This window comes from Buteo buteo, chromosome 17 (assembly GCF_964188355.1).
Source record: "Buteo buteo chromosome 17, bButBut1.hap1.1, whole genome shotgun sequence".
In the NCBI taxonomy this organism is placed as follows: Eukaryota; Metazoa; Chordata; class Aves; order Accipitriformes; family Accipitridae; genus Buteo; species Buteo buteo.
The window spans coordinates 29006843-29028159 of NC_134187.1; the positions used below are offsets into that span (position 1 = coordinate 29006843).

The 21317-nt window shown below is 42.9% G+C and overlaps 1 protein-coding gene across 1 annotated transcript in view; it reads right to left on the reverse strand.

Moving 5' to 3' along the window:
- Positions 1-21317, reverse strand: part of SCN8A (sodium voltage-gated channel alpha subunit 8) — a 57881-nt gene that overhangs the window by 36355 nt on the left and 209 nt on the right. The window contains exons 2-5 of the mRNA XM_075049483.1: positions 9977-10306; positions 2204-2322; positions 637-726; positions 292-420 (exon numbers count right to left, since the gene is read on the reverse strand). Coding sequence (XP_074905584.1) covers positions 292-420; positions 637-726; positions 2204-2322; positions 9977-10252 — 614 coding nt within the window. The 5' untranslated portion in view covers positions 10253-10306. The remainder of the gene's footprint in view (positions 1-291; positions 421-636; positions 727-2203; positions 2323-9976; positions 10307-21317) is intronic.

A 21317-nucleotide genomic window follows, 5' to 3' on the forward strand; every position in this document is an offset into this window, starting at 1 on the left:
CTAGGCACTATTATACAGTCTTATATTAATAAAGGCAGTTTTCAGAAAATCATATTTTTTGTAGCAGCAACTCCACTAACCCCATGGAGTTGCATTTTAGATCTGACTCCATGTCAGGCTAAAGCTTTCTTTTGAAAAATCAAGAAAGAAATCTTTCAGAGATTCACTTAAGTTTTCCTTGATTTCTTTTTTTCTTGATTTATTTCTTCCTTACACAACCACTCTCTTCCTAAGGTCTCATCCCCTCCCGCATGCCACAAATACCTGAAATAATCTGAAAACACAACTTACGCCATCATGATCACACTGAAATCTAGCCAGTTCCATGGATCACGTAGGAAAGTAAAGCCATCTATACAGAAACCTCTTGCAATAATTTTCACAAGTGATTCAAATGTATAAATACCAGTGAATGTATACCTGTTATGAGGAAGAAAGAAAGCTGCACTGAGAAGTTTGTAGAAATGTCATTTTAGTAATGAAAAAAGATGAATTACAAACACTTTTGTCTAAACAAAGTGGATATAAAAGACAACTTGTATTCATGCTGACTTAAAGGTGAGTAGGAACAGATTTCACAATAGAAGAAAAACAACATTCTGTGAGATTCTTAAAAACACAAGAAGCATTACTTACTCCACATTCTTCGACCATTCAGGTGGGTTACTAAAAGTCATGAATACACAGTTGGTCAAAATAGTGCACATAATGATCATGCTAAATACTGTAGAACAAAGTCAAGGATCAAAGGGATACTAGTGTGGCTCTTTACATCACCTTATGGCTCCCTAAAGATCACTGTGCTGCAATAAAAGTCAACAACAATTTCCAGTCTATTCTCTGTGGACTACAAATAAGAGCCAAGATGCTTCCAGCAGTCATGGGAAATAAGAGCAGGGTGACCACATATAAAGAGTATTTTTACGTCACCATTCAATTTATTTTATATTTTCTAGTATGTCTTAGCAATTCAAAAATCACATGCCTAAATGAAAATGTCTCCCCAAATAATTCCACCTGTTCAGTAACATCAAAATACATTGTCTGCTAACATATCCGACAGGAAAGCAGCGTTGCAACCCATGGACACCTAGGATTTAGCTTGGAGAAAATCTTACGAATCTTTTCAAACATCTCCGCTCCCTCTGTGCATTCAGGATCTTGTGTGTCACGTTTGCAGATGGAAGGTGCTGGACTAACTGATTTGAGGAGTGTTGCAGGCACAGCACAATTTCAGAATTAGAAGTTTGAGTGGATTTTAACTAGTGAATTATTAGCAGAACGGTGAAATCCAGGGTCAGATTCAAAGCTGTTTTGACTTCCAAAACTGTTTAAGCAGACTTAAATGGATCTTAGATCAAGGCCCAAGATCCACTGCCAGCATCTCGGCCTCAACCTGACAGATCTGCATCTCTCAGCTGCATCCCCCCAGCACATACAGAGGGGAGGAAAGTCTACAAGAAGCAACAGATAAGCCAAAGAAAACATTCCCAGCCTCAGATCCCAAGTTAACTTTGAAAAGATGGAAAAGCTTTTTCTTCATACGAGATGCAGGAAGTAAGTATATAGAAGCCTCTAAAGCAACAAATGAACTTATTTCCGTTTTACAGTCACTTTTACAAAATAAATAAATAAACAGGGCAAAGCGGCTCATTCAATATACTACTTTATTTTTTTTCCTCTCCTAATAACACATGCAGATGATGCTTCTGAAGCTATCAGAGCTGTCTGAAGCCCTGCAGTGGAACATTTTGGAATAGCCTTGCCATTAGAAGGAAGTTTGAGAGATGCCAAAAGAGCAAGAAACTAGTCAGGGTCAAATTACATAGAAGGTATCTTTGGCTCCTTCTCCAGATGCTATTTTTTTAAACCATTTTAGCAGCTAGTTAAAGCTCAACTCCTCTTCATGTGAAGTATAACCTGAAATCATATCTATTCCAAAACTTATCAATGTCTGTGCACTGATGGAAGAACGGACACAGATAGATAATAATGAAAAGTTTACTTGATTGGATGTGTCTAAAGGACCATGCTTTTTCATTCAAAAAAGCATGTTTTAATGTATGCTCTGAGGCCAATCCAACTTCACCAGGTGCAGAACTGTAATTCATATACACTATTTGAATTGAGTAATAAGACAGTATGTAAGAGATTTTTCAATTAATATACAAAGGCAAGAATAACTCAATAATAAAAAGGATATGAATGTATCAAAATTTTAATAGCTATTCTTCTAAACAGATTAAAAGGACTTAAAATGTACAAGGCAGGTGTGGCACTAAATCGGAAGAGTGTTTTCCCTCTGTTTAGTACTACAAAGGTCTGTAGAGAAACAAAGAGAGAGAGAGAGAGAGAGACAGAGAGAGTTAATGCATGAAAATCAAAGCATGAATTGTACTAAAAGACGAACAACTTCCATGGTAAAAAATAGCATTTTTTGCTTTTTTAAAGAATAATCTCCTTTATGAAGCTCCCATTAGGGTAAAACATACCTCCCAGTACATCATGAATAATTCCACTCCAAACCATCCATTTTACTAGACACCTCAGACAGAGCAGAAGCAAAATCTCCCATCCAGGAGTGCACATCTTCATCACGCAAGTGTAGAAACACTATTATCTCTATCTAACAGATAAGAACCGAGGCCCACAGCAACTAAGGACCACAAATTCGGGAGCACAATTGGCAGCTGAACCCAGACTTCATGCCATCGCCCAGTGCACAAGACCATCTTTATGGCACAGTGTTCATGTAGCCTGTGCCTCCTTCCCAAACCTTGCTAACAGCTACCACAACGAATCATGTTTTTACAAGACAGCACCTCACCTGCAAAGAAAGATTGACAGGTAAGCAGAAAGAAAATGTCATGGTAGAGTCCCCCAGCCCAGCAGACACAAGTCAGATGCCCATCGTCCCCACTCAGTGGCAATTTTGAGCACATTCCATGTCGGTGCACCAACTCCAGGCAGTCATGTGCTCTCATTGCCTTTAATTAGCAAGATGTTAAGGTTCGCTACTTTATACAGAACCTGTGGAATGAATCATGTAAACGTGAGGCAGCATCCATCTCATCTCTCCATCTCCAGCCCTAAAATACAGACCCGCTATTTCATCTCCCCACTAGCGAACATGCATATCAAAAAGCACTGGGAGAATCACACGGAGCCATCTGGCGAGGCAAAATTAGAACTGTGGTTGCTTAATACCAGCACACTCAATGCACCTACCACTCGACTTGAAGGAATAAAAGCAATTTGTGTGCACTGAAAAGCCAAAGCCCTTTCCCCGGCACCATTTTCCCATTTTACATTCCCTCCGGGATGCCGCAGCATCAGCGAGGCAGGACGAACCCCAGACTGCTGCAGGGGGATAGAGCAAAGCTGGACTCACTGCAGGCTCGCTCCCCAGCACCAGCCCACCGTTTGGCACAGACCCGAGCCTCCCGGAGTCCAACACAAGGGAATCCACAAGGGCTTTCTGCCAACGCAGTCACTGTGCTTCCCCAGGAGACTCACTCTTATGAAATTTGTCATTTCCCTCCTAGTAAGTGAAACAACGTATCTTTGCTCATTTGGCTAAATTAGACCATTGAGCAGTAAATTATTTGAAAAGGAAATCAAAATCAGATTGTGGTTCAGCACTGAGTGAGAAAGATTAGTTAGCATAACCACTAATGCATCTCCCAACAAAAGCACTTTAAAGACAACCCTGGACAGCTCTTAAATTGCAGCATCAAGAATTAATGAACAGATTACCTTGGCATGTAACAATATTCTAAAAGCCTGTAAGTTTTTCAAAATTGCAGATTACAGAGTGGTCAAGGGACACCCGATTTTAAGAATCAGCTGTCTCTCCTTCCCTGACACCACAAACTTTCCAAGACTCACATACCACTAATTTTTAGATCTTCTTTCACTGTCCCCTGCAGAGGCTTCGGAGCAGGATACTCATCACACAGATGCTCACGGGCTTCAGTTGTGTCCCTAGCACAACACTGAGCTCTCAACTCTACCACACCTTTTAAGCAATGAAATCTCCAACAGGACTGTGCTGAACATTATGTAGGCACAAGGCGAGCTGCACAAAGACAGAAATTCTCCCAAAACCCCATGCAGTGGCTCTGTGAGGTGGCTCAGTTTCATTATGCATCCATTTCTACATGGGAAAAATCGCTGTGCAGGAGCCCTATGGTTTGCTCAGATAGAGCTCAGCAAGCCAGAACTAAAACCATTCTTCACATGGAGATACAGGTACATGCACGCTGCTTCACAGATGTAAACCAACCCAAAGACTTTTGACCTGTGCTAGAAGAGCAAGCCAGACTCAGTCAGGGAAGGCGGATGTAAAATGCTCTTACGTGGAGGGTCAAAGACTGTTTGCCTTGGCACGCTGGAGTGATTACAAGGGAACATACGTTTTCAATAGTTGTTTCACAAGGATCGACCCAGAAATTTGGCATTCCCTCTTGTAATATAAGCTCTTTCACCCAATGATCAGGACAGTCGCCTACCAAACATGAACTCCACATTCTGCTTGCCAGCTTAGTCCTTCATCTATTACATGACCTTACGTAGGGCAGCTCCTTGTTTTCTCTTCTGTGCTCTGCCAGCTTTCTCCTTTCAGACCATAATGCTTGTTGAACTTATTCCTGTCTATAAAGCCCATCATAACTGGGCCTCTCAGTACAACTGTAACACAAATAAGGTGCTGTACATTCCAGTCTGCTCATCGATTCCGATGGTTCCAAGGTCCGCTGCTCCAGTTCTCCTGTGTAGCTCAAAAAATCATGGGTAAATCTCGGCTTGGCCTTGTCAATAGAAAGAAGAGCACAAAGCCAAAAAGTGTTTGGCAGTTTAAAACCTTATCTTAGTTTTTCTTTATGCTGCTGACATATTAAAACTTGCTTTCAAAATGGCTGCATGCTCTTAAAATGTTTGCTGGTTCAGGTCCAAGAACATCCTTAAGCCCTTTTAAGATCTGCTGAGGCAAAGCTCAAAACTCAGAGAAAGGTGATACCTGGAGAAAGGCATTCTGCAGTCTTCTTCTAAGAGATGAAGTCTGGCTGAACTTTCAAAAGTCTCAGTTTGTTGTTAAAAGAGTTGTGAAAAAGGCTCTGTCCACTTTAGTCTTCCTAAAGTTGGCTGGGAATCTATGCTTTGCAGAAACCTTCAAAATAGTTCTCATCTAAAAAGACGTAAGATCACAAAAGATAAGTCTTCTCTAAATCAATTTGCAAAATAGCGCATTAAAGAAGCCATGCTGGAGAGCATGACAGAATTGATCAAGTGATGGCAAAAAACATTCCAGTTATATGAAGATTTAAAATACTCTTGCTTCACGGAGGTTTTACATTAAGCATTTCTGTAATGGCTGAAAAGCGAGGAGGAGTGGGCAGAAGATTTAAGACGAAAACAGCTTTATGAACAGCCTAAGAACATATGGAACCATATTCCTACAGCAGTAACATGACTGCCTTACTCCCCATGTTAAGCAAGAGAGAGCGATGAATTTCTGATGACACCTTGAGCAAGTTACTTTAACATAGCTATTTTCAAAATTAATTTACAGGGAACTCTGGCACCCTGTAGGCTGAAGAAGTATATACAGAATTAAACATCAATGCAAAATATTTTTCAAGTCTGTTTTGGCTCATAGAGGTGTACTTCCTACTATGGAAACCACGTAATTTAATATTTATTTTCCTATTCCCCCCAAAAGGGGACAAATTTATTCTTTCTTAGCAACTTATTCTTCACCACTGAAAAGCTCTACAGGGGTAAAAGTATCTGCCACATTTTTGCTCTTGCTTTAATCTCTTGTTTCAAGCCCAACATAGGAAAAACTCCTGATACTTTTTGAAATTTATCAAATAAAACATTCCTGAAAGATATATTTAAAAAAATAAATATTGTTCAACATGCAGTATGGAGAAACTGATCTGGATTTAAGTTTTAACAACATCACAATCTGCCTATGTAAGGAAATTCATTCTGCCTCAGCAGCGGAAATGATTCTCCTTCCTTCCACTCATCACCAGTGGGTTGCAGCTATTTAGGTGATTGCAGCAGAGATTCTCTCGCCTCCCGGTCCGTGCCACACTTGGCATACCCTGATCACAGCATGAAAGCTCTACGTGCTATGGCAACACTTGGGACTGGATGCAAGCAGTACCATTATCTGTCATCTCATGAACAGCCATACAACAGCAAACAACTCCGTCACACTTTGCCTTCCACCCAACGCCCAGAAAGGACTGGAGAAGACATCTGACAGCGATAACACTCTCCTTTCTTCATTCTACCATGACAGCAGGGAGGAGAGCTAGGAAGGGCACACTTACTTTTCCTGCTCCTTTTAAGCCTACTGGAGAGATGGAAGGAAAAATAACATTAAACACGCAAGACCTGGAAAAAGTAATTAGCTTTTGGAAATAAGGATAAAAGGCTGATTTTTGAGGTGGTCCCAATTCTTCCCTCTGTTTCGGTGACTTCACTGAAATGTAAAACCCATTAACTGTATCATGACCTTGCAGGGCTGTTACCTTGCCCTACAGAAGTCACAAGCAAGGTTACTTGAAGCACATGCTAGAGCCAGACATGCCTCCTGCAAGCTGGCCTCTCACATCCCTGTAATTTTCCCAGGTCCACACAGTCAAGGTGACTTTCTGGACCGGAGGGGCCCATTTCCAAACCGTGCATGTGACTTGAAGTTGCAAGTCACTCCATTGGCACATACGCACTAGAAAGATCCTCAGGTGCTCATCTGCAAGCTATAGGTGACCTCATACAATCCCACTCTAGCCTCGGATGTTCACAGAGGTATAGACAATCTTCTACAATGGCAGGGTTGATTCTTCCATTGAAATCAGTCCACCTAAGCTTATATATGGTGTCATTTCCCAGAATATTTGGGGACCTTCTACTGCCTCGTAAACGGAGCCATTGCAAGAGCATTAGCACCTTTACCTTGTTCTGTAGCAAGTATGAGATTCATACTGAGTGAAATGGAAGTTACTTGAGGAAGATGACCACAACCTGGCAAAAGTCACATTCAGTGGGAAAGAACAGGGTAAGGAGCTGTTTAGTAGGAGTGATAGCCTAGGCCATAAATGGAAGAGAAGGAAAAGAGAGGTCTAAAAGATGGAAAAACGTTAAAAAAATAGAAATACTAATAAGGTTGCAGAAATAAAACAGGACAATGGTCCTTACCTCTTGCTTAAGCAAATACTGAAGCAAGACTAGACTATGAGGCAATCAGCTGCTTTGCTTTCACTGTGAGGGATGCTCACATAGGTAGTTTTCCTGAATTTTGTTTGCACGTGGAAACAAGCAAGTTCATGTACCTGCCTTTTGGGTTTTTTAATTGAAATGTCTGACGTTTCCACAACAAATATCATGGGCAAGTATTGCTTCTACCATGTGCTTCAGGCCAGGAATTAGAAGGCGATTACTATTTGCAAAACAAAGAATCATGAAAAAATTCTCTCTGGTACTCACATAAAGACAAAAAGGAGCTAAATTAGCTCCAAAATCTGCTACCTGTGAGCAAAGGGACTTTCCTGATTCTACTAAGAGTCATTACTCGTGTTTTGCAAAATGAAACTGAGCAGAGAAAAGAGAAGTAGCTCGGACAAAACCATCGCTTGTAGGGCTGGGCTCTGAACCGAGGACTTCTGACTCCCTGTACTATGCTTCTGTTTCTAGGTCACGCTGTTTCTCCTTTAAATATCAGTTAACAGGCCACTGTAAAGTTCAGCTTCTCAGTCAAAATGCAGTTTCAGTTTCCTTAGATAAACCAAGATCACTGTGTCCTACTGCAAGGAAAAGCAACCAGCTGATTTGTTCCTATGCATGCTGCACGTCTAGCTTTAAAAGAAAAGACCTATGATGCAAAGCCTTCTGGCAAATGCTGGAGAGGGAAAAAAAAAAAAATCTTGGAAAAATTCCCATGATTCAAGCAGATTCGCAATTCCTGATGATTCAGAGAAGGGCCTTTTTAATGGCCTTAAAAAAAATTCTTTGTGGGAAGTCACTGACTATTTGAAGCAGCAAAGAAGTAGCACATACCTAAACTGTCGCCATACTGAAGTGGATGCAAAAGAAACAGAGCCAGTAAAATGTTAATCCAGTGTTTATGGGAAGAGCAAGGCTCTTTTCACAGAACAGCAAGTACGAGGTTGGCAGGGCTGTGCAAGTTTGTCTCCCATCTCCAGAACCTTCCCCTCCATCTGCAGCTGCTCCAGCTCCGCGGAGAGCTTTCATCCCCACATGGCAGGCACACTGAGCAAGCAGAAACTCTGCAAGCGGCTACATGCAGAAATGTACGGCGCTCTTCTGGAGACAAGACAGATGCCTTCGAAGTTGGGAATGTGGCTTATTTTTCTCTAAAAATGAAAGATTTATTAATAGCATTGTGTCGGGAGGCAAATATGGAGACTGATAAAGTGTGAGGGCTAACAGGGTTCCCCTCTGCCTCCGACTTCTGGTGGAACATTGAAACAACCAAGAAGCCTTTGCCCAGTGCTCCAGGACACGGCACTGCCCTCAGCACTGCTCTCCTATTTTAGCTAGAAAGAACGTGGCCCAGATCTCCCACCTACACCGTCCATTCAACTACATGAACACAAAGAGGGCATAAAACACTCCTGCTTGGATTTGCAGCGACATTTCGTAACAACTACTTTGGTTGGGCACAAGTGGCCACACACAACCAAAGAGATCCTGGGAACTACGTGTCTTTTTTCACAGCCTGCCCACACCAAAACCAGGCAACACTAGATTTGTTTAATAAAGAAAATACTTCTGAGGGATATAACCTAAGTTACCTTCTTACCAGCAACAGTTGCTGTCAATACATTTCCTTAAGTACAACATCTACCTGGAGAGCAGTCTGCCTGGTATTCAACATGGACACAAATCACTGTATTTAGAAGCCCTGTTCTGAGATGGTACCTGTACTCCTAGCACCACTGACACAACAAATAAGCATTAAATTCACTAGTGCAAATACAGAAAAGAATGATCAGTTATACCCAACATTACCAGCAAATTCAGTTGATTTCATGTGAATAATGCCCTGCCAGTCACAGAATTGCTTCTGAGCATGGCAAGAAATGTCTGGCCCAACACAAAGTCATAAAACATTTTGTTACCCATGACAACTTACTGATTTTACATGACAGCCATTCTGCCCAAGTTTTGAATGGTCACATCACAACTGCTGTCACATATACGGTCAAACCTACAGGTTCTCAAGTGGCACAGCTAAGCCTGAGTTATAGATGGTAATTATCTCAGTTTATTCAAATTAAATTCCTATCAAAGAAAGCAATGAAATTAAACAGTAGATAAGAACCTCAGTTTTAAGTCATCCAGCCTTCTAAGAAAACCAGTGATCATGCTCTTCCTTATTTCACCAGCAGAAGATCCCTCCCCTCCATTTCCAGCATAGTGTTTGCTTACTCACCACTTCATTTCTTAATACATCTCGGCACCCATAAATGCCTCCTGCTACATCACCTTAATTCCACAGACAAATATTCCACAGACAAAAAAAATAATTAAAATTATGAAGATGAAAGCCAGTTAATTGGTTTATCTCACTCTTTTTCTCATGATTCTATATCCCACTGCTTCATAACAATCAAATTCAGACCGAATTCGATGCAAGTAATGAAATACACACTTAAAACCGCTACCCCTCAATTAAATTCTTCTTATTGCCTTCGTGGTTAAAACTGGCACAACTTTATCCATTTTTAATTTCCAGGCCTTGTTGTCCTAACTCCACCCAAGCAGGTGCTTCAAGATTGATCATATAATCTCTGTTAAACCTCAAAGAAAAATATATAACAAACCAACCAACCAAACAAGCCCCATCCAAAGACTCCATTCTTTGTCTTCTACTTAAACCATACCCAAACCTGCAATTTCCTAAGAAAAAGGTGCTTTAGTGACTTCTTTCTTGCAGACTCACTTTCTGGGTCATATAATAAGGGTCAAAGTCCTCCAGTGGTACAGCAACCAGGCCTTTTGGGATGTCCCCGTAGATGAAAGGCAAATTCTTCCCCGCCTCAAGGTCACTGTTTGGTTTTGGTTTGCTGTCTTCATCGTCATCCCGGTGGCTGCTGTCTTGCTTTGGACGCTGCTTCTTTTTTAATTCTGCAATGTGTTTCTCAATGTTAGCCAGAGACTCCGGCGTGAAGGGTTTAAAACTATCAGGGCCTGGTGGTGCGAGCAGCCGTGCTGCCATCTTTTCATCCTGCAGCAGCTTCTTTAGTTATGTTGCACCCCGGACAGGTCAGCTCTGCAGGGAAGCAAACAGCACAGGCAGAACAAAGTCAGTCACTGCAAAAACAGACAGACAAGCATATAGCATTGAAAATCCAAAGGCAATGCTGGTCTTCAAGGCCTCACAGAGTGAGGCAAGCAGACCTGCTGCTTTTCAGTCCCAAAACGAGCTACAGGCAGATGCACAGCAAGCGCTGGACACGGGGTGAACCTGCCCATCCCTGCTTCACCCATGTTTTACAGGCAGAACCAGCACGGAGACCTAGATCTCCAATGACCACGCTGATGGCTATCCTGATTGGGGTGTCTCCTGAACAAACTCTATTCTAGACTACAGAAACCGTTCTGAAAGGCAACTTTATCAAAAACACTATTTTCCTGCAAAAATGATTCTATCAGTCATTGCTCTCTAGCAAACTGATTAATAGACAAAAATTCCCAGTCAGCTCTATTCCCAGGGTCGGGACAAGGCGTTCAGCCCTGTCTAATCAGGGCTGGGTATTACCACATTGGTTACCCTGCTAACAAGGTGTTTAGCAAAGTACTCCGCTTGATACAACACAAAGGAGGAGTAACTTGGGGCTGAGTTTATGAGTGAGCGCAGTAGGCAACATGCACAGAATATGCTGAGCTCTTTTGGAAAAAAATGCTCCTTCGTGTCCTATCAGATATTATTGCAGTTAAGCAGAAGTCTCCTTAATGACTTCAGCATGCGTTAGAATAGGTGTGCCAGGGAGCACCCTGAATGCTTCTTTAGGTAGGACCAAGACCTCAGTGGGTTCAACTCTTCCTACTCCGAAGCACGCCACATCTCTACTACAGGAAGTCAAATCTCACCCTTTCGTTTAACATATACATAATTATCAGGTTTCTATTCATTTCAGGCCCTAAGAACGAAATAATTTTAAAATACTTTCATCAAGTACAATAGTAATTTCTGCAAGTTAAATTTCTATAATATGCGGGTTAGACATAGAGTCTTCTTTGCATCAGATGCAATGCAAACGAGCACTTCTCCATGATAAAAAGAGAAAAAAAGGGAAGCGGACGAGGTACAGAAGCACAGCTGAGGAATACCCTGCAGAGCTTCCAACCTGCAAAGGAGCACAGACCTCTGGCAGGATTTTATACTGTCCCTACAGAGAGCATCCCCCCACTCCTACAAAAGACAAGAGCTGCGAGGAAGTTCGTTCATCTAAATCCAGCCGCCTACAAACCCTCTGCAGCTTTGCACCTTTTGCCAAGCTCTCGCTTGAGAACCAGCAATAAGAATATATTGCATTTCTGAGCCACTGGTACCTCTTCAAGCTTTTCACACTCCAGGAGGAGGCCAAGAGAGAAGAGGAATTACAGAAACCCTGCACTGATGCAACAGCACTGCAGTACTGCAGGCTGGAATACAACCCAGCCCTGACATGGCTTGGCACTTCAGGGAGGAACCCGAACACCAAAGCGGCAACGAATTCAAGAGGAAAGGCAAAATAACTATATGTATGGCACAGAAAGAATCCAGAAGCTATGTGGGATAACGTCCCTTAAGTAAGGAAAAAAATCATCAGTAAGGTCAAATCTTTTCAGCTAACACGCACACAGCATCAAAATACATATTAAAGATTTGGAATGTCTGAAAGAAGAATGACTTTCAAATTCATTGAAAAATACGATATAGGACTGAATCGTTAAAATTCAGCTATTTTAGCATGATATTAGCCACCAATGGTCTTTACAGACCTTGGCTTTGAACACTGTACTGTATTCATGTGAGAAGAGTTCACAGAAGCCGGAGGTGTCACCGAAACGGAGGCATGCTCCCACCCGTAAGGACAAGCTGGGACACATTTACCCAGCCTCAGCAATGGGCATGCTCCAAAACTGAGAATCACAACTTTCTATGGATTGCAGTGGATTTTGTGAATAAATACAGCATAGAAATAACAGAGTCCTCCTTTTAAGAATACCTGGAGATCCCAGCCTTTAATATAGTACCTGGGGTATTTCCAAAAGCCAGAACATCTAGTGCAAAGCATCCTTCCAAGTGGTTTCAGGTTATTCCTTGCAACTGCTTCACTCTGATTCACATGCAAATCTAAAGCTGCACCAAACACGTAGAACTTCATCAAACACTGTTTCCATCTCAGGTTTTATTTGGAGATCCAAAAAACTTAAGTATAGATTCTCCCTCCTTATGTAACTACACAGTGTATTCTGGGCTAGGATTCTTTTCACATGAACTTGACGAGGTGTTTCTAGAGTAATAACAATAAACACTCAAAAAAGATGGCAAGAGGGGGAAAGAAAAGCCAGTATCTTGGTCACATTATCTCTAGTAACATCACAGAATAGCTTGCTGATATTAAGGAAAAATTAATTTATTCTATTCTTGCAGCATTTGCATGCATTTAATTACCAAATTTCCCACATACTGTGAAACTATATAGCAGCATTGGGGATGTGGTCTAATTGAATGGCACAGATAAATATGTAAGGCCTGAATTTAGAAACCAAAGTAGCTCAGGGACACAGCATAAAAAAGGGGAAAAAATGAAGGCACAAATGAATGCCTGATTTGTATGCACAATTACACAACCGGCAACTGGAAGCAACCAACTAATCTGCTAAGTGGCCATTTAAAAAACAAACCAAACCAAAACCAACAACAAAAAACACCCCAACACCCCACCCCACCCCCTCGGTATACAATTGCACATCACAGTGGTTTTGCAAAGATCCTGTCCATTAATAAATGAAGAGACACTTTGATGCTATACTGATAAACCAGGTTACAAGTTTGCCTCATGCTACTTTTTCTCACTGTGTTCACACACGGTGCAGGCTGTTCTGCTGCTGAAGTTACAAGAAGCGATTGCTTTCATTTCAGCATTTGGTACTTACTCGTAGGGTTGTTACTTGCTTGGTATCAATACAGAATAGTGACCCGGGGCTTTCACTTCTTGGGAAGTCCTTGCCTGTCCTGATTTCATTTGTTTTCCCAGTAAATTATCCCATATTAAGATAATGGACAAAACTAGGAGGTAAACTGAAAGGATGGGAATGGAATGTTTATTTAATTCCTTAAATCAGACCTATATAGCAGTTTCTATATCTTTGCTAGCACAGCGTTACATGTTCTTACGATGACAAATTGTGCTTTGCAGTTCCAACAGCCAACCCCTAATCTTTACATTTATACAGCATACACAGACAGGATATTTTAGAGAGCTAGTTTTATTTAAAAAAAAACCCAAATCCATACAGACGAATAGTTTGGAACGCCTCAGTTACACAGCCCCACCAAGTTCTCCAGGCTCAAGTGATAGTGCAGAGCAGGCTGTACAGAGTCATGCAACCAACACCCCAGCAGCCCTTTCTGCCAGCAAGGAGCAGTGGTTAAAACTGGATGTGTGGAGCATTCCAGTTGTTACTGAAGCAAAAAATGGGGAGAGTATCAAGGATTTCCACTTTCAAGATTTACTGTTTTCCTCAGTAGGAAGAAAAGAAAATGTCAGTAACAACAAAAATTTTCACATGAGGATATGGTAACATTTCTTAAACATCCGTCAGCATTCACCAAGGAGGGGTTTTTCAGTATTCATTGGAAGAACCGAATCAGTTGAGACTGCATGAACATCTGCGAAAAACCAAACAAAAAATCCCCCTCAAACCAGCCACATAGAACAAGGGTGTCAGCACATCTGCTTTTTGGGTGAATTCAGGCTCCAGTCTGCCTATTTTGGTAAAATTTTCTGCTGTAGAGGCCTGTGTAGGAAGCACAACCAAGAGGGTGAGTTGGTGTTCATTCCTTTCCCTTTTTGTGTGCTTCAATTAGTTACTAAAGGGTATTCAAAAACCATCAGACATTATCTAATTATTTGATTTTTAAAAAATAAAACTACTACTTAAACACCTTTACTAAAGTTAGTCCTCATCCACATGTTGACTGAATGAACAAATATTAAACTATCTTCATCCTGAAGATCTCAGGATTTAAGTAGAAAAGTTTCTCTTCAGAGAGAGAGACAGACAGAAAGGGAAAAGAATTTGTCTAAGGTCACCTGGAAATCAGTGGTAGAACTGGAAGCTGATCACAAGCACTGGGACTCTCCCAGGCTCCAATCCCATTAATAACGGGCCATATATAACAGCCTCCTCCTTTAATACTGTCTCCAGCCATCAGAAACCTCCCTACACCCAGTGCAGCCAGCTTTGCACCTGAGAGTGAGACAACTCCTTTGTCTCACAAGTACCTGTTCTATAAGAGCTGTGTGGCTCATCCTCATCTTCATCAATAAAGACGCTTCCACAATGTCACATCTGGTCTGCTGAAGCACAGCCTAGGCTGTTCTGCATAGCAAGCTGCTTTAAACTAAAAAGCTTGTAAATTTTATTTTACAACCAAGTATGGTCTTGCTGGGATACACAGAAATCGGTAAGAATAAATGCTAGAATTTATTTTGGCACTTTCCACTCGCAATTCTTCAACCTCTAACAAGAGAGACATTGTGAAAATTGTGACAAAGACTCACCATCGAGGTAGAGTCAGAGAAGAAGGTACATGTTTTACCGAGCTATGGATAACTGCATCAGGAACGACACTGCACTGCTGGGGATCAGCAGTGCTGCTCCCAGTGACTTCAGGGGAGTCAGGAATTCATCCTGGCACCTGGAGTTCGGTGCACAGAACTCCCTGGGGCCAGACTGCATATTTACACACACATTTTTCAAAGATCAAAGATTTTACACCAGAAAAAATGCTGTTCTGAGGTGCCCAGTTGCTAAGACTTAATTATTTTTTCTAAACGTTCCCAGCAGTCCATTTACTGGTACATTATGAAATATTCTAATAAATTATTCAAGTTGATTGTCAAAATAAATTAAAAAACACTTTTGAGGCAATATCTTTGCTTTAATACATTTCTTCATTTATTAATTTGCAAGATGCAGTCATTCACAGTACGTCTTTCAGTCCCTTCGAGAGAGAGCCCTTCTATATGAATTTTTATATAAGCCACACAGACACACGTGGCTTTTGATTTGGATGTGCAGGGTTGGGGCAGAAAGGAAAACATAGTGTAGATGAACAGTCCTCTGAAATTCTACTGCATGACAGCCTAAAAAGCTTCAAGCCAAACCAAAACATCCATGCCTGAGAAAATCCGTGGCTGGAAATGGCCTTCAGAAGAACTCACCAATCTTCTCCATCTGCAGTAAATTCCATGTGTCTAGAATGGGCCAATTTTATCAATGAAAAAGTACAGCAATACAACCGCCTGAGATGCAGGAGGAACCTTTCCCTTAGAAAAGCTCTCATGTCACATTTGATGCTATAAAGTGGAAGGAAGAGGAAATATCTTCACTAGCAAGCAATATTTATTGTTCTGTTGCTGGTCACTTTCTCCAACCTATGTAAAACATTGCAGAAGTTTCCCAGGCACTCATCTCTAAGCAGAGCTCAAGGGCAGACTCCAGACAGGGCAAGAAAGCAGTTATGCTCTTGAAACAGCAGTGGCAGAAAAGAACTGGAACACACACCTCTAAAGGTAAAAAAATGAACAGAAACGTAGGGAGGAGAGAGAAGCACAAAAGCAACCAAAAGCAACAGAAAAATATTACGAAACATACTAATATTTAAAGATGCTTTAATAAAAACCTGCGAAACTAAAGATCTAGTACTGTAGGCTTTTTCAGCCCCTACCAGTAGCAGTATGACTTCTGTAATATCACTCGGTAAGTTACAAGAACTAAAAATAGCTAACCCCAGTTCTCTACGTTAGCCATTACTCAAAGCTGGCTTGCATTTATCACCAATCTCACATAGGAACTTGGAGATTCATACAGACCAAGGAAGCTGAAGTGCAGCACTTCAACTTCCCCTTTTTAAAGCCTAACTTCTGAACAAAGAATTGTTCAAAACAGTTACTGTGTAATAGCTAAGACACTAACCCAAATTTAATTCCTTGTTCAGTTCATTCAGCCTACCAGTGACCCATAAAATAGGAGCAAGGTAACTGTTATTCTACACAATAATTTTGTAGGAACTCATTTAAGCTTGTGGAGCACTCAGATGGTATGATTCCAAATGGTACGATAACAAATGGTACAAATATGGACAAATATAAAAGGAAGGAGAATAAATAACCCCCCTTCTAGTTCTCTGCTTTTACACAACATAGATCTCGGAATTTCTGCAATGTTCTGGAATACAACCTATGCAAGCCTGGTATTTCCCTACGGCTGCCTGAGTTATGCTGTCTTCATCTTTTCTTATCACCCCATGCATATCTCATCTCGTTAGACAAAAATCACCCTCCCCTAATGTCAGTTATTCCTGGTTGTCTTAGCATTACATCCTGCGACTGATTTCACCAGACAGTCAATAAAAAGTTAATCTCCTGCTGGAAACACAATTGGAATAGCACCATTTGTAGTTCAACTTTATGCTCCTAGAATACGTTCCCACTCAGGTGAAATATATTGTACACTGAAGGGCCTATGCATCACTTAAGTCACATTAAATCACTAAGGTTGATTAAATCCACAAATGGCCTAAGTATCAGGTATCCGGCTTTGCAACTTCATAACTATAACTCCAGGCTCCTTTAGTTAAGAGTTGGGCTCCTCTGAAGCAGTCTGTTTTTTAATGATATTGAGCATTGACACCTCTTAGATTTCCACAGAACTGCTTGGAATTCAACATGCCTGGAAATAAAGACAACTTTTATTATTATTTATTTATTATTCTTGTCTTCAGAATTAGTTAGCTAGCATTAATTATAGAAACAATTTAGTTTATGCCTGGGCATGCCTTTAGCCATGAAAAGAAAATTAGGTAAGTTGAAGCACTGGGGACAGGTATGTAAGCTATTTGTGATAAGCTTCAACTCCTCTGTTTTCCAAGTATCCTTTCTGAAAACCCAATGCCAGAAATATCATCTTGATGGCCAAAGAGAGCTAGATATTGCTGAGTTTGCCCCAACAAGCTGTAAGAGCTTCTGATCCCAAGCAAGCGCCATCTCCTCCCTCAGGAGTCAAGCTGAATGGTTTCAAAGCGTGCCCAAACAGACATAAATTAGTAACTGTGTGCTTGTATATTTTATTTGGTTTTAAAATTCATACGGGGGAGTTCCACTAAAAATAAGTAACAGTGTACATATCAAGAGAAAAAGAGAGAAAGGAGATGGCTTTTAGTAATTTTCAATATTTTCTGCTCCCTACTTTTCTAGCAATGAAGGTTTTATTTATGTAAGACCACTGCCTGTAAAGTTCACAATGCATTATATGCTATTCAACAATGAAAAACTTTACTGTTTTGGTTTTTTTTTAAATCCTCCTGGAATTAACTGCTCAGAAAACTTTAAAACTCCTCAAACCTTTCTGCTAGCACAGGAGCAGTATGAGTAACATGGAATGGGACTTTTAAGTCTTAGATAGCAAGATTTTTTGCATTTTGAAATGGCTGTTTTCAGAAAGGAGCAATTCCACAGTTTTGCTACAGTCCAGTCCCTGCTGGCTACTCTTTCTACTTAAAATATCCTGTATGATGATGTGCTCCATTAGGCACAATTAATACTTTGTTACAGGACAAAACTGAGAGAAGAGAAGGCAGAAGTTAGAATAACTGTGGAACAGTCTTTAAAGACGGTCTTTCATGAGCCAGAAGTTCAAGCAAAGTGTTAAAAGCCAGTCTTGAATCTGAGCTAATCTCAAGGAGGGTTTGCAATACACTTCTGCAGCAATAAGCCACCTGTTCTTTACTTGTATTCTCCAGCTTAGCGACCGTCCACTCCACACAGAAGTGAAATAATAGGGTGTAAGGGGGAAAGTCTGAGCATTTAGTTATTTCTGAACACCACTAGATTCAAGCCAATAGTCCAACAATGACAAGCTCTCTACCCTACTATCACTAACATAAGCCATCACATGCAATCTCCTCTCTGTGGTTTCTGAAATTATTTTCCCCATGCTTGTTCTCAACTCTAGCGCTTTTGTTTTGTTATTTTACCGCACCTTCTTTAATCCAAACCATTTCTTTGAACACAACAATAAATTATTGATCCCAGTGTATTTGTTGATGTCAATGGCCGTTGCAGCCACTTCGGGAGGAAGGCAATCGATAGTGAATGGAAATCATGTGACCGCATGAACACGGCATGCCCCGGAGTCACATACGGCCTCCAGGGCCAAGCGCCTCTCCAGTCATTGAAAAATAGTAAGGATCAATTGATATGTGAAGCCGTGTCAGTTCATTTTAGTGAGAAAGCATGCTAAACAAGCCAAGCAAACCCACAAATGAATGCAGACATAACAACAAAAAGGAGAAAGATGGATTTAGATTTTCAAGCTACTTCATTTTCACTCCATGCTGACTTTGTTTCTGTTTTATTTCACCTCCTTCAACTGAGCATGAAAGTACATCCATGCTCAATCTCTTGCAACATGCAATCACTCTCTCCTGTCTGTTAGAAACCTCGCTTTCCACCTCTGTTCACAAAACATTCACATAATTATACTTGTTCCACCGAGCAGTACAATATCTATACCACAATCTAGATAGAAGCCATACGTATGAGCTTATATAACTGGTTAAATTATTTGTAATAAGTCCAGGTCCTTCCACCCAGGATCAATGACACTGTAGAAGTGTTGAAACATGTAAAAAAGGTCCAAGTAGCCCTTTGGTCATGTTGTTAATCATTTTATTTAAACATCCTCAAAGCTAAGAATGGGGACTTTCTAAACGCACAGCAGATGGGAAACACCACTGGCCAAGCTGTGAGGGGCCTTACACTTAACTTGTAGGGAAATCTGCATTATGGAGCGCTGCTATGAGCCCTGCCCATTTGTTTGTCGCTCTGAAACCCATTAACCCCCTCTCCTGTCGCTTTACAGCGCCCGAGGCTATTTATAGATTACAAACAGCTTCACGAACTTTACGTAACGAGCATTCTACCCCCACCCCCCCAAAAAACCCCCGACGAGATCCAACGAGCGGTGATGAGCCCCGGGTTGGGGACCCCGGCCGGGTGAGGGCGGGGGAGCGGGCGGGGGAGCGGCCCCGGGAGCTGTCCGCTTCAGCACCCGCCGCCCGCCCAACCGGAGCCAACTCCGGTTCTACCGGTCCCTCCAACATCGCAGACAACGTTCTTAGAGGAAAAACACCGGGGGGAACGGCGAGAGGAACTCCCCCCCCACCCAACGCCGTTCCCTCGGGAAGGAAGTGCTCCACGGCAGCCGCCATTGGGGTTACCTCCCGCACACCGCCTGTCCCGTATCGGCGTCTCCTTTTCGAAGAGCATCCGTCACCAACACAGAAAAATAAGCGCTCCTCTGCAAGAATTATTTCCGGGCCCTCTCCTTCCAAAACAGGACTGCCAGCCATCACCCATGAGAAAACCACTGATGTAATGCTTTCTTCCCTTTCTGCCTCTAAAGATACCAGGAGGAGGGGGCAATCGGGCTCCTAGAACACCCTCGTTCTTCATAATTAAATCTTCCCCAGTGTGAAATGAGGACATACGGGTCATGGGTACTCATTGGGGGTGGAATGCTGCAGTGTTACAAGGACCGGGTTACATGTCTACACACAGCAGAAATACAACCAGTGCCCCATAAACCGACCCCACCTGTCCAACTCCTCAAGGATCTCACGCCAATCCCCTGCAACACAGCCCACATGGAAAGCCAGCAGTGATGAACCTACCACACCTGGGATCCCTCACCAAAATTCAGCTCAGGCCCCTTACAGAAGACTAGCTCCAGCTGTGTTGGCCCTCATGCGCAGGCTTTCTGCTCACACACACTCCCCTTCCCGTCAGACTTTTAGACTTTACCTCGGATCATCTGCAGCTACTGCTGTGGAGCATCTCTTCCAGCTTCCCCACCCCCACATCAGCTGGGCATAATTTGCACCAGAAAGGAGCAGGGGGGGGGGGGGGGGAGGGGAAGAAGACACCCAGATTTTTTAAAAAAAGAAAAGCAATTCCCTCTCCCCAGGAAGGAAAAAAAAAAATAAAACAAATCTGCCCTCACCATTCCCCCAAAATCTGTGTGGTGGAAGGAAATAAGAGCGCAAACCATGATGCCAACATCTGGGTCAGGTTGGAACCTCAAAGCCGCCCCATGCATCTCCCCCACAAAACTCCATCCTCCAACTTCTCCCCCTCCCCTGGCAGCAGGAGTCTCAGGATGCTGAACAGTAGGAGAAAAGGGGGGGGTGTGGGGTGGCGGAGGGCTGTACCAGCTCTGCAGCTAGGGCTGAGGGGGGAAGGGATACAGAGAAGAACTCCAATTATCCCTCCTCTCTCCCTCCCCACAATGCAGACAAAGAGCACAACCCCGAATTTAGGGGCCTGGGAGAAGGGCCCTTTGGGCTCCCTGGCTTGTGGGATGGATGGATGGATGGAGAAGGTGGCTCAAATGGAGCTCGTGCTGCTCCAGGTCGAGGGTGGGTGTAGCAGGAGATTGCCCCCTCCCAGCCTGGGGAAGGCTGACCCCAAGGCCGCAGAGACGGCCGGCTGGAGGGCTGGCAACCCTCCCTTCCCCGCGGGGCTCGGGGAACCTCAGGCTGCAGCTGAGAGGGGGGGGGGGGTGAGGGAGTTGGGGGAAAGAGGGTGGCCGGACCGTCCCCCATCATCTGGGGCAGGGTCTGCTGTATGAGCCCGGAGGACCCAGGCCGCTACTTGGGCGCGGAGGGTGGTGTTGGATGGGGAGAGAAGCGGGGACACCCCGGTACCCCCTCCCTGAGCACAGAGTGAACGGGCATCCATGGGGGCGAACTCTCCTCCAAGAGGTGGAGAGGGGAAAGGCTCCCAGGGCCCCCCCCCCGCCCTCGCTGCAGCCCTCCGCCACCGCTGGAAGAAGTGGATTTGGGGCGGGGGGCTAGTCCTGCCCCCCCCCCAGCTGGTTCCCCACTGCACCAGACATCGCTCCCCATGCAAGCCAAGAGCTGCTGGAAAATCGCTCTGCGGCAAAGCCCCCGCCCGAGGAGGGGGGTAGGAGGGAAAGAGTGTGTGCTGCTGAAGCGGGGCGGG